Here is a 13,508-nt window from a genome sequence, read left to right as displayed (position 1 = left end):
TATGGAAATATGGGAATGAAGAGACAGTTCAGCAGTTAAGAGCACCCAGGGTTTGACTCCCAGTATGCCATGGTGGCTCACAACCATATGTAACACCCTTTTCTGGCTTGTACGGGCACTGTGTGCACATGGTGCACAGACATATATGCAGGCAAAACACTTATACACATAAGACAATTTTAAAAAAAAGAGAAGAGGATTGATGGTCATGTTGCCCCACCCTCTATGCCTAGACTTTTCTTTCCCTTTCTAAGGTTTGGACCTGTGCAGTTAACACTTTCTTTCTGGAGAAGGTCCCTTAACCACTCTTTAAGGTGACAACTTCTCTCAGTTTTCCCTCATCTGAAAAGGTCTCTGTGGCTTCTGTCCAGAAGCATATTTCCACTGAGTGTAGAACTCACAGACAGGCCTTCCCTTTAGCACACTTCCGGTCACTCACTTCTGGTCCCTGTGGCTTCCGTGGTGGAGGGAGCCGCCACCAACTAGTACTTCCTGTAGATGACACAGCTCTCCTCACTGTGTATTTTCAAGAAGCTTCTTTAAACCTCCGTGTTCAGAAGTTTAGTACCACACCTTGGTGTGGATTTTTTAGGTTGATCTTCTTTGGGGTTCACACGGTTTCTTGACCTTGCAGGCTTACATCTCCTGCTGAGTCTGCGAGGCTTTCAGCCATTGTCGCTTTAGATGTCTCTAACCCAGGGAATTCAAAGACACCAGCACCATTTCCCAGGCGCCTGGTTGTTTTTCTTCTCTCTGCTGTCCACACTGGAATGAAGATCCCGATGTCCTCTGTCGGAGTCAGTCATTCTGTCCCTGAACCCACACAGCAGCTATTGGTATTATTTTACCTCCCAGTTCCATGTCAGTTCCCAATTGACTCCTTTCCAAAGTCACTTGTGTTTCTTTGGTGAGATTTTTCCTCTATTCCAGTTTTGACACAACTGCTCCCTGGAGCATCTTTATGACGGATGTCTTAGACTCCTTGTCAGATGATGTCAACAGCAAGTCTTTCCAGTGTTCGAGTCCGGTGACTTTCTCATTCTAATACTAATGTCACAGTTCTGGGTGTTGCAAATCATTTTCTGATTGAATCCTGAGTATCTAATTGTTGTGATAAGAGATGGGATCTTAGGTAGTCTTCCATTTCAGCAGGCCACAGTTCTGTTGGGCCCAGTGTTGCAGGGCTGGACATACAGTTGACTCCCATGGTCATTATTTTTCAGAGTGATGATTAGTAAGCTACTCCATTCTTCTGGACTTGCCTGGAGTTGGTATCCCCCACAATCCCTGACAGAGCTGCCTGTGTGTTTGTCCTACCAGCCGGGAGGCAGAAGATGCTAGTGACAAACAGAGACCATCTCCCAGGGCCTCCTCTCTGCAGGCCTCCTGCTCCATACCCATCTCCTACCCCTGTAGAAGTGGCTGGCCTCCTCCCCCTTCCTACCCTGTGGCTGCTGACCCCCTATAGCCCCCTTCTTTCAGGTGTACTTAGCAGGGAGAGCTAGACAGATGTGTCTACTCCGGTGGGTGTTCTTGACCTCTAAGTCACTATCTAGATCTTGTTATAAGCAGTCTTTCCCAGGAAGGATTCAGCCATTGTGTGATTTTAAAGGTCCCAGAGTCCCATACGCAACAGAACAGATCATTTTTGTATTTCAAGTCCCTTCACACATTCAGAGTGCCAGCTCCATGCTCAAGGGTCTCTGTGCCTTGAACACAAGGGAGGGGGGCCTGGGGAGATCTAGTGAGTTGTATAAAATCAAATGGCCTTAGCAGGTCTTCTAGGGACCTGCATATCTGATATGGTCAGATGGCCTTCAGGAGCGTGTGGCCAAATGTAGACATGACAGAAAAGTGGGCATGTACAGAAGGGGCAGGTACAGAAGACAGAGGCTCCCGAGGAAGTTCCCGGCTGTGTGCTCATGACCTTAGGCACTGAACATCACCACCACCCACAACTCCTGGGCTAGGCCTAGGCTTAGTCTAACGACACATCCTGTGCCAGCTCTCAGGCCACCCACAGCCACTATGAAGCATGCTGCCAGCTGCTCTTAGAGTCAGCTCCGTTTTCCTTAGGATGGCTCATAAGAAGTGAGGGCAGCCACTGAAGACTCAAGATGTGTGACTGAGAGAGAGAGTGTGTGTTCCTGGTGCAGTGGGAGGTGCAGACTTCTTTCAACATCTGAGGACATTCTTCTGACAACTGTCTGGCAAGCCACAGCAGGTCACCACCTCTTTGTTGGGGTCCAGTATGTGACCACCACTGCTCTATGCAGGGTAGTTCCTCTCAGCTCTGAACATCAGAACTCAATGTCCCTGAGCACATGTGCGCTTTGGGCTGTGGAAGTCATTGGGACAGGTTTGAGCTACAGTCTGGTATGTGAGTCTATGTCTTCACAGGACTGTATGCTCAGGTGTCAGCCCCTCAACCTACAGGTTCCTGGGTCATGCTCATTGTTGTCTGTAAAGAAATTTCATACCACAGGGGCTTGTTAGGGGACCCAAGGTCACATAGCAGTGACTAGCTGGGCCTCTACCAGCTGGACCTGGGTATGAGTACAATGCTCTGTGTCAATTCCTTTCAAGGTTTTCTGGACACATTTGTAGCCTTCAGATCTTTCCTGAAAGTCATGTCTGTTCCCATCTGGAATCTGGCTAGACCCTTCTCCCATCATACTATTATATCTGTCTCCTTAGAGCTCTGCAGAAGCCAATCCCCAAACCTTCATATATGCTGTGCATTGCCCAGAATACCTCCTTAACACAGATGCTGGCAGCCATCTCCTGTTACCTTCTGGCCAACTTGGTCCCAGCTCAGGGGAGAAAGCTAAAGTCCTCTGGGACTATCGTTGCACAGGGTGGGGTGGGGAGGGGACTGGTAACAATGACCTAGCCACATAGTTTGCTAGCCCTGCCTGTACCCTCGGCTGGATCATCCCTTCCCAAGCATCCACTGCTTCCAGGTCCACGACTGAGGCCTGCTGGACACTGGCCTCCTCCCCAAAGACTTCTTATATTCCCATGGCACTTTTCCTAGCATGCCTTAGCTGCCAACTTGCATATGCCACCTGACTTGCCCCATCTCACTGCAGTGCCACAGGACAGAAGGTTCCACACCTAGAACAAGGCTGGGACACAGAAGGTGTTCAAGAACTGTGTACTAGGTGACTGGACTACTCCTGCCTTTCTGGACCCTCATTCAGCGCTGGAAATGCCAAAGATCTTCCAGTTCTGCTACGTGCGGACTCTGTCACCTAGGGGTCTCAATCACAGCTCTACCACCAGGTTGTCCCCCTCAGTACTCCCAGGAGACTTGACCGGTCAGGAGGACCTACTCTTCATAAACACAGGCAAGGGAATGTGGGGCAGCTCTTTCTCACCATGAACTCTGCAGGGGTCAAAGGGTGGAGGGAAAGTCTGACCCACCCATCCTTCCTCCATCCCTCCTTCCCTCCTTCCCTTCTTCCCTTCCTGTAGTGGGTAGCCATCCCAGCCTTTGCCTGGAAGTTCCAACCCCCATTGAGGCTTCAGTAATGGTCACGCCCACAAGGTGGGGCTGAGGGAAGATGCTGAAGACCCAGAATCGAGAGGAGAGGTCTCTCTTGGTTCTGGGACCCTGGACACTGGAGGTAGACTGAGCAGAGTTCTCCAGAGAACACCACCGGACTGCACCATACCTTTGCCAGGCCCTACATAGTAGCTCAAACCGGCAGGCTGCCACTAACTTAAGAGAGACAACTAGGAAGCTGTTTTTAGCTCTGTTTTAGAATCTTTTTTCTCAGGTCTTAAGTGGAAACTCTTGCCAACATGTTGGGCGCCATTTGTAGTTAGAGTTTTCCTGCCTGGCCCAGTCAGGACAAATCTCTCTTACTCGCCAGTCCCACAGTCGCTCAGACCCAACCAAGAAAGCACACAGAGACTTATATTGTTTACAAACTGTATGGCCATGGCAGGCTTCTTGTTATCTACTTCTTCTATCTTAAATTAACCCATTTCTATAAATCTATACTTTGCCACATGGCTTGTGGCTTACCAGTACCTTACATCTTGTCATGGCTGTGGCTGGCAGTATCTCTCTCCTCAGCCTTCCTGTTCCCAGCCTTCTCCTCTTCCTTGTCCCGCCTACCCTATCCTTCCTGCCTGGCTACTGGCCAATCAGCACTTTATTTATTTTAACCAATCGGAGCAACACATTTGACATACAGAACATCCCACAGCACCTTCCCTTCTTCCCTTCCCCTTCTTTCTTTCCTTCCTCCCTCCCTCCCTTCCTTCCTTCCTTCCTTCCTTCCTTCCTCCCTCCCTTCCTTCCTTCCTTTCTTCCTTCCTCCCTCCCTTCCTTCCTTTCTTCCTTCCTCCCTCCCTCCCTTCCTTTCTTCCTTCCTCCCTCCCTCCTTCCTTTCTTCCTTCCTCCCTCCCTCCCTCCCTCCCTCCCTTCCTTCTTCCTTCCTCCCTCCCTCCCTCCCTTCCTTCCTTCCTTCCTTCCTCCCTCCCTCCCTTCCTCCCTCCCTTCCTTCCTTCCTTTCGAGAAGAATGGAGCCACAGAGGTCTGTGCTGTGACTGGCTGCTTGCTGACTGGCTCAAAAGAAGGCAATGAGCTAAGGAGAAGAGACTAGCACATCCCCCATTCCACACTCCACAGGCCCCATGCTGGAGGATACAGAGGTGACATTCATAGTAAAGGCACAGGTCAACCTGGGGTGAAGTGACTCCTGCTGAGGTCTTCCCCCTGTACTTCCTGAATTGCCAAGTCAGAGAGACTCGTTTGTCTCCAAGCCCTGAGCCACCCTGAACCCACTCCTCCCACCTTCCTCTCAACCTTGCTAGGGACCACTGAAACCCCTGGGCAGCGGCTTCTACAGCCCAGGTGCTTGTATTATACCACCAGATCTCTGCCATGCCTGTGCCTGTGCACATCTGTATTCACATCTGTGAGGGTAAGACCTCAAAAGAGAGGATAGGACAGGAAAGGTCAGGAGTGTGGGACCCAGAGGACATGTGTCCACAGGTGCAAGCGAGGGAGGAGACTCGGGGCTTCACTCTATAAGGCCTTCAAGGCCCTCTTCTTACAACAAAAGCCAACCTTGTCCCCTTTTGTGCCGACTCAGACCGTCATTAATGACCACTCACAGAGTGAGAAAGCACCCACGTGGGATACAGAAGGGAGGTAAACACAGCCATAATAAGACACGTGCCCCCATTGATAGGATAGCAGAGCCTGGCAGAGAACTGCTGCCCTATGGGCTTGCTGCTCAGGAGATCTGAAGTCAGGACACCAGGAGAACACAGAGGCAGGAGGATGGAATCATGACTGCCAGCACATAATAGGTGGCTTGGGTCCTAGCACAGGTAGCTGGGTTCCCACAGGCCAGGTGTACCCACATAACAGCTACTTCCTGTCCGCACCACTCATGTTGGCTTGCTGCAGGGATGCAGTAGAGGGATGGGAAGACAGGAAAGCCCTTGTCACTGTGGGAGTGACCAATGAAGACGCCTGGAACTGCCTACCTCACAGGGTCCACCACACTCAAAAGTGCTTGTGATGAATACCCTTGTTCCGGCATCTGTAGATGAGAAAGTGCTACAGGGCGGTATGGGGACATGCACAGGCCACACAGCACGGTGACAGCAGAGGCAGGACCCCAAGAGGTAGCATCTCCAGCTATGTTTCTTCCCACACTGTGCCCCTGCCCCCTCAGTCCTGAGCTACAGGAAGTCCATACATTCCAGTGGGGATGGCTGAGGGCACAGGCTGACCGCCATGGGTAGAATCGGGGTGAGGTCATGGGAATGGAACCAGGCACTCCCATAATAGAGCAAAGACCAGAAACTGGAAAACACCATCCTGAAATACCAACATAAATTTTTGACCCCCAGCTAACGCCTGGATGCCAGGACACCACATAAGGCAGTGAGAGCTACGGGCAACTCCTAAGGTCTGCTCTGTGGAGAAGCCTCCATGGCTCAAACTCAAGTACCACAAAGCACATGTGCACACCCAGCAAGAGGGCACCACCTGGGGCAGGGATCCTTAGGCCAGAGGGCTGATGGATGGTATGTAGTCACCCTAGGAGGCACAGGCAGGCACATAGGATCTCCACCTTCTCTCACCATGCTTTCAGCTAGCTCTTCCTCCCAAAGAACCTACAGGAGACCCTATAGGGCCATTTGATGCGCCCTCCCATGTTGACACCGGTCTGTGCAAGCTCTGAGATCCCAAGGAAACTCACACAGAAGAACGTTTCTATTTCCAGTTGGTCACAATGTCTGGCTGTCTGCATCCCTGCTCCTCCCTCCGCTGCAGGGCACTTCCAGTGTGCCGTGGTCAAATAGTGCCATCCACGGTCAGGAGGGAAGGTAGGCGTGAACAGTCATGGCGATTTACTGGGGGCCAGCCAAAGCACTTTTGCACACCCAGGGCCTAATGACCCGAGAGTCAGCATTGCCGCTCTGTTCTCTATCATCAGCCAGTCGTCAGAGAGTCCAGATCTCACTCAGACTCGGTGCCACTAAGATGCCAGGTACCTTCTCTGCTTTCCCACACCACATAGATTCTCATGACCTCCACTTCCAACCACAGCCACAGCCACAGCAAACAACACTGTTTAGCTTAGAGCAGAGACTGCTTCTGGGAGAACCTGAGTCTGCCTGCAGCCTGTGCTGCTGATTCTGTGACCTACAGCATCCCTATACTTGAGAATCACCCCTAAGGCAGGCTTCACAACACCCCCAAGGCTAGGCAGGCGTCAGCTTTGTTGCCTGTGATGTCAGGCCATACCTCCTAGGAATTTCCAAGTGCCTTCCTTGCTCGGGATGTCACAGGGACCAGGACAGTGCCTTGTACCAGTTCCAGGTCTGGACTCGCCCCCTGACCATGACCACATCCGCCCCCAGGGAAAGAGTCCCTAAGAGCTGCTCTTTGCTTTCTTGCCAGCTCTGAGAGAGCCACAAGGGGGCACTGTGAGCACACTAGCTAGCTGTGTCACAGTGGAGAGGTGGTGGGTGAGGCCAGAGCTCAGATCTTTAGTTGGCTTGATTCACATTTGAATGCTCTTTGGGGTGTTTTTGGTTTTGTTTTAATTTTTATTTTTGAGACAGAGTCCCCTATGCAGCTCAAGCTGGCCTCAAACGCATGGCAATCCTTCTGCCTCCATCTTCCAAATGCTGGGATTACATGCTGACTCTTGCTTTTAGTTCTTTTTAGGGAGGAAAGCTGAGATTTGGGGGTCCACTTAGGAGGGGCCCTTCGTCGGCAGTCTCCAGTGCACATCAGAAGAGCCACTCACGTGAGTAGAGGCTGTCCCCAGGCATCCTTTGCAGAGGTTCTCGCTCAGCCCCGCTGCTGAGGGACAGAGATTGGCTGTCCAGGTCTGGAGAGTTCGTTCTGGTGTCTGTTTCCCCCTTGAGGAGCAGCCAGGTGGTCTTCTGCAGAGGAACGAAAGGTTATGGGAACACTGAGGTCATCTACCATGGTGAAAGCACCTCACACCAGAACCTTCCAGTAGCTTCTGTACTTCTACCTCAGAAGCTGACCTTTTAATGCCGGCCTCACCATTAAAGGAGGCTTGTTCATAAACTCTGCAAGTTTGTGAAGCAGCTGGAGAAATGGCCAAATACGGCCTGCAGCTTGCTGTTATGATGCAACACACACACACACACACACACACACACACACACACACACACACATCCTCTCTGGCTGCTTTCACAGTGTGGGCACATCAAAAAAGTATAGCAGTAAGGTCTACTCCATTCTACTCTCTGGCCATTTATTTAAAAAAACAAAACAAAACAACAACAAAAAAAAACCACCTGCCAAGATGTACTAGAACCTTCATGTCAAATACCCCAGAATGCACTGGGTTTGTTTGCTTGTCAGTGTCCACATCTTCTTAGTCCCAGAGCCATGACCTGGATACCTGGTGAGCAAGTGCTCATATTGAGTGTAGAAGGAGTCAGGTGGGTGTGGCTCCCAACTTGGGACTCCCAGGACCCCAGGAGCAGAGTAAGAGGACTGGAGATCCAGCTGGGGGAACCATCCCACCCTGCAGGACCATAGCCCCCCTTATTACCTTCCTGCTATCCTGATCAAAACTGCTGTCTTCCACGTCCAATCGCCTGGCGGCTGGAAGGGAAAAATGCATTTGTAAAGGCAGCTCACCATGTTTGTCTTGGGGGCCCTGCTTTACCTAATGCTCAAAAGTAAAAGAAAATCAAAGAAAAGGACAGCAGAATGAATGCCTCTCACAGGCCAGAAGCATGACACCCTAGAGCGGCCTCCTCAGAGACAGGGCCCAGACAGTGAGCACGCCCTGAGCAAAGTGACACCTCACTGCAGTTCCAGCCACACCTCCAACCTGGAGAAATGGAGTCACATTTTCAGACAAAGTGACACTTTTCACTTGGCAGTTGATAGGCATACTTTTGACCTTTCGGGGGGGGACCCTGAAGGGACAGAAGGTCTCAGCCTCAGAGTCCTTGGTGTCAGACACAGCCACATGCTTCTTGGACATCACTGCTTCTTTCCCCGCATGAACTCTTCCAAACTGGAGTTTGGCCCATTTCACAGATCAAGAGACTGAGGTTCAGGGAGGGACCTTTCTTTGAGGTCCTGGGCCAGCATGAAGTGAGGTGAGGGGGCTGAGAGTGACATGAACTCAGGAGTCCAAAGTCTCCCCTGCCTGTCTCACCGAGCTACCTACTGCCTGCCCAGCCCTGAGCTCTGCCACTGGGAAGAATCCATAAGAAACAGCAAAGAAGTACACTTGAAGATGAGCCCACTTAGAGCAAGAGTTCACACCACCACAGCAGCTTGTCTACCAAGAAGACTCTTGGTGGCATCGCCTCCTCCCACTGGGCTGACACTTTCCCAGGAGTAAACAAAGAAACCATGCAAGGCATGCTGGGATGTTTCAGGACCCACTCAGTGCAGGGAGACCTACCAAGCACTACCCCAACCCTGTGCACACAGCAATGGCTGCAAGTCCTGAGGTCCTCACCAGCTAGGGCTCAGCTCAAGGAGGAGAGCAGGCGGGCTTCTTACCTGCAGCCTGCGGTGGGCTCAGCCCTGCCCGTCTCTTGGAGCGCCCTGCCTCCTGCACCACCAAGGACAAAACTGACACCAAGTCAGAGAGCTTGGACATTGGGGACTGGGCTACAGGACCTTGACAAGACAGGGCCAAAATGGAAAACTGAGTACTTCCATTCTAGACACGAGGACTCTGCGTCTCCCCCTGGTGGCTGCCTGTCTCTCCCAGTGAGAGACTGATTTTTTAGGTGAAAATAAACCCTCTACTTTCTCCACATTCAGGGGCGAATTAACCACAGACCTGCTATGGAAGCTCAATGGAGGGACACAGACGGGGTGGGCAATATGACGCCTATTGCTCAGACAATGACTGTCATTGGGCAGCAGCACCAGATGTGGCTAATACGCCAGCATTGACTCTCAGCAGTAGACAGTGGGTGCAGGGACAAGCAAGCTGTGGCCACTTGAGCTCTGATGCTCTGCCCCAAGAGACTCCCTCTGGCCCAGGAGCTCTTCAGGTTGTGAAATCCCACCCCAGGAGCCCAGGCCATGGATTTTCAAGATTCCGTATAGCCACAGATGACACACTAGCCAACGAGCTCTAGCGTAGTGCTACCCAGGGCTCCAGAATACTCCTCCATGGACTGAGAGGAATGTTCTGTGGAGACTTAACAAGGGTCCCCTGTAAACACCACAAGCTCTGACAGGTGTGTAGCTTGCTGGGCCGGAGCCAAATTCACCAGGCAGTTTGTATTGTTGGTAGGTTGCTTCCATAACAACTCAGAGCCTCAGTTTCCTGATCTGTAAAATGGGAAAATGCCACCCTACCCCTTCTAATTCATGAGGACCAGGTGAGAGAGTGTCTGAGAATACAAAGGCCAGCTTGCAGGTCTGCAATGCTAGGAACAGGCAAGAAGTTAACCCTGAAGGTAATTTGCAGGCAGTTCTTCCCTCTTAGAATTCACTTAAATCTGACCACACTCATGTGCTACATATGTGTTCCTCTGACTGCTCATCTACTCACTTCTACTTATTCTCTTAACATTCCACCCACCTGCTCATCTATCTACCTACCAAGACACTAACCCATGCTTCTGCTCATGGACATACACCTATCCACTAACCCACCCATCATTTTATCCAATTCCTCCATCCATTCACCCATGCACTAACCACCCACCTATTTATCCATCCATCTACCACTCACCCATCCACTAAGCTATATATATTCCATCCATCCATGCATCCACTAACCAACTCACCCACCCCTGCACCCACAGCTCTCCAGTTATTCACCCACCTGCCCACTCATGCATAACTCTCTGTCCTCTTCAATCCATTTCTTTGTTCACTGATGCATCCATTCACCCATGCAGCCCTGTCCCCCATCATACTGGGCCTCTGCCACTTAGCCCTTCGGCCTCACCCCTGCACCTGCCCTGTCCTGAGCACAGGAACCCAAGAACAGTCGGCCTCAGCTGATTGACTTTGTTCTCCTCACAAGGCATAGGAATGACAAGGCCTTACCTTTGCTAACAGGGACCCAGGAACAAATCTCTCTCCCCAATGAGTAATGGGTAGAAGATGTTCAAGGTACAGCAACATCTGATGTGCCTGGTACCTCCTCCAGTGTCCTACATACTGACCTCCAACACATCAGTGCACCCAGAAAGTAGATAGATGGACACAGTCCAGAGCCGCCATGAGAGCCAAGAAGCTTGCCTTGGGCAGTACCTACACTTCCACATCTCTGGCTTCCAGGGAGCCATCGACTATTCCAGGGTGCTCAGGGGTAGTCTGTGGTCATCAGGTAGTCTCAGCTCTGGTCTCTCCTGGAGCTCTGTCTGCCATTAGTGCAGAGCCAAGCTCCACTGAGTGTCCAAGCACAGGCTTTGACATCTGGGCCCTAGAAGTACACTTGGTTGGTACTATCTCTAGTAGATGGAGTTTCTGAACACATGGGGAGAGGGGCTCAGGGGCTTGGCATCTCTCCTCAGACCTCAGGGTTCCAGAAGAGTGAGGATGGGAGTCTTGCTTCTCTACTCAGGTCCAGATCCATGGGCAAGACTTCTCTTACCTTGCCCAGCATGCATCAACCATCAACCTGCACAGTTTAAATTGCTTTGGAATTACATTGAGAGGGAATGAATGAATGAATGTGTGTGTGTGTGTGTGTGTGTGTGTGTGTGTGTGTGTGTGTGTGTTTGTCTGTGTGTGTCTGTGTCTGTGTGTACATGCATGCACACACACACCAGGAGCAAATCTACACTCTCAGCTTCACAGGGCAGGGATGTACTTGGTCACAGGTTATAGGGGCAATTCTATGGGCTCTGCTTCACAGGGCAGGCTATGCTTGGCCATCCCTGTGTCTCCAGCTCTGAAGTAGAGCCAAACATATAGTGGATGACAAAAAAACAACCCCTTGTATAAATTAGTGAAAGCCCCGGCATCTCTTGGCACTTTGCTTCCTTCTATGAGGTTGGGGGAATGGCATGTGTTTGCTGACGTCTGCCAGAACTGTCAGTGGCGTCAGAGGAAGCCCATAGAGCCAGCACCTCTGCCGCCTGGCTTCGCTCCCACCTGCTGTCTGTCTTCCAGAGAAAGGGGCTCATCATGTTCCTTCAGAACACAGAGAAGCTCCTCTGAGTTTCACAAGCCCTCTCTGGAAAGACTGACTTCCTAACACTCATGTCCCATGTCCCTCGAGAACTTCTGCTAGACATGCCCCATGGGGGTACCAAGTTTCCGATGCTCTTTGTGGACACAGAGCCAACATGATATCTGGCCTTTCATCCTATCCCAGAAGTGGACCCCAAACCAAGGTGAGACTCCATCTTCCAAGAAAGAAACCCCAGAGAGGCACAGCAAACCCTTATCCCCATCTTCAACCAGGGACCATAGAACTGGTAATAGATATGTCCTACTTGGATAGTGGCCCTAAGAACATGGGTGGCCAGATGAGCATCTTCTGCCTGCAGCTGTGGTATGGGAAAAGCTGCAGGAGGGGCCTCTGCCTGCCAGTCCCCCGACTCCTGCCCACTCAGTCATGTCTGTCTCAGGCTCATGCTTGCTTAGAAATCGAATGCAAAGCTGTTGAAATGGCTGCTCCATTCTGGACCTGGACAGTCAAACTGTCTAGGAAGTCTTTGAGGAAGCACCATTTGCCTTAGAAAGTCATGATGGCCACTACAAAGTGTCAACCTCTCAGGACTTAGAACCACCTCGGAAATGAACCTCCAGCCACATCTGTGAGGAATCCTTAGCTTCTAGGCATGTCTGTGGGGGAAGGGTGGTGTTGATTATGTTAACTGAAATGGGAACACCCACACAAAAAGTGGGTGACCATTTCCTGAGCTGTATAAAAAGGAGAAATCAAGCTGAGCACTGTCCTTCAACACTCTCTGCTTCCTGGTTGTGCACGAGATGTGACTAGGTGCTTCTCGCCACCTTGACCTCTCTGCTAAGATGGGTGGTGTTCCTGAAGTGTGAGCTGGAATAAGCCCTTCCTCACATCAGTCACTTTGGGGGGGGGGGGGCGGGGGTGGTGGTGGTGTGGTTATCTCAGCAACAGGAAAACAAACTAAACAACAGTCTAAAAATGGGTGCCTGCCTGCCTTTGAGAGACCGCCTCCAGAGAGTGCCTTCTGCTCAAGCAGCTCTGCCATTTTCGGAAACTGCCTGAGAGCTCTGTGAGGCACAAGGCCTCATCCCAATCTTCTAGAGGGAATGAACCCCAAGGAAGGAAGCATTTCTCCCTGATAAATAGCTGGATGTGGATTTCTGTGTTTTTACCCATAACTGCCTCCCCAAGGTGACAAGGTTGGATGCTGTATGTGTATGCAGGCATGTTGTGTGTATGTGTGTGTATGCAGGTGAGTGTGAATGAAGGTGTATGGATGCACATAGGTGTGTATGTGTGAGCAGGTGAGTTTGCATGCAAGCATGTGTGTGTGTGTGTGTGTGTGTGTGTGTGTGTGTGTGTAGGCATGTGTGCATGCAGGTATATGTGTGCGCACACAGGTGTATATGTGTATACAGGTGAGTGTGCATGCAAGTGTGTGTGTGTGTGTGTGTGTGTGTGTGTGTGTGTGTGTGTGTATGTATGTATTTTCAGGCATGAGATTCCACTCTCACATGGAAACACAAACAGCCCACAGCTTCTCTTGAGCTGTAGACCATCCTGAAGCTTCTGTCTCAAGCAGTTGCCAAGCCCCTGTGCCTCCTCCTGCCTGGCAGGCGCTACAGGAGGTCTTCTTGCCATGTCTGGTGCTATGCGGAGGTTCCTTATCTTTTGCCCCTCTCCACTTACTCCCTTTTCCATTACTTCTAGCTTTTCTTCATCTCTTTTTCCTCTTTAAAACAAGCAGTAAACAATAAGAAAGAAGAACTTAACTGTTAGAGAAATACAGTCAGGTTCCCAATATGCAAAATAGATAAATAAATAACAGCTGCAGGTGATGAGGTCAGAGACCAGCCGTACA

General features: G+C 50.9%; 1 protein-coding gene across 20 annotated transcripts in view; it reads right to left on the bottom strand.

Annotated features, from left to right (window-relative positions):
• The window catches only part of Ablim2 (actin binding LIM protein family member 2), a 130,526-nt gene that overhangs the window by 20,013 nt on the left and 97,005 nt on the right, over nucleotides 1–13,508 (bottom strand). For 14 of the 20 annotated variants that reach the window (XM_036200474.1, XM_036200477.1, XM_036200484.1 and 11 more), the window contains 2 exons: nucleotides 8,072–8,124; nucleotides 7,287–7,425 (listed from right to left, as the gene is read on the bottom strand). In XM_036200474.1, coding sequence (XP_036056367.1) covers nucleotides 7,287–7,425; nucleotides 8,072–8,124 — 192 coding nt within the window. Of the gene's footprint in view, nucleotides 1–7,286; nucleotides 7,426–8,071; nucleotides 8,125–9,042; nucleotides 9,163–13,508 lie in introns of all 20 variants that reach the window. The other 6 variants (XM_036200469.1, XM_036200473.1, XM_036200472.1 and 3 more) reach the window with 1 other exon arrangement.

The sequence above is a fragment of the Onychomys torridus genome, chromosome 10 (genome assembly GCF_903995425.1).
Source record: "Onychomys torridus chromosome 10, mOncTor1.1, whole genome shotgun sequence".
Taxonomy (NCBI): domain Eukaryota; kingdom Metazoa; phylum Chordata; class Mammalia; order Rodentia; family Cricetidae; genus Onychomys; species Onychomys torridus.
The sequence above is the reverse complement of the archived record's forward strand: the minus strand, read 5'-3'. Positions and strand labels throughout refer to the sequence as shown.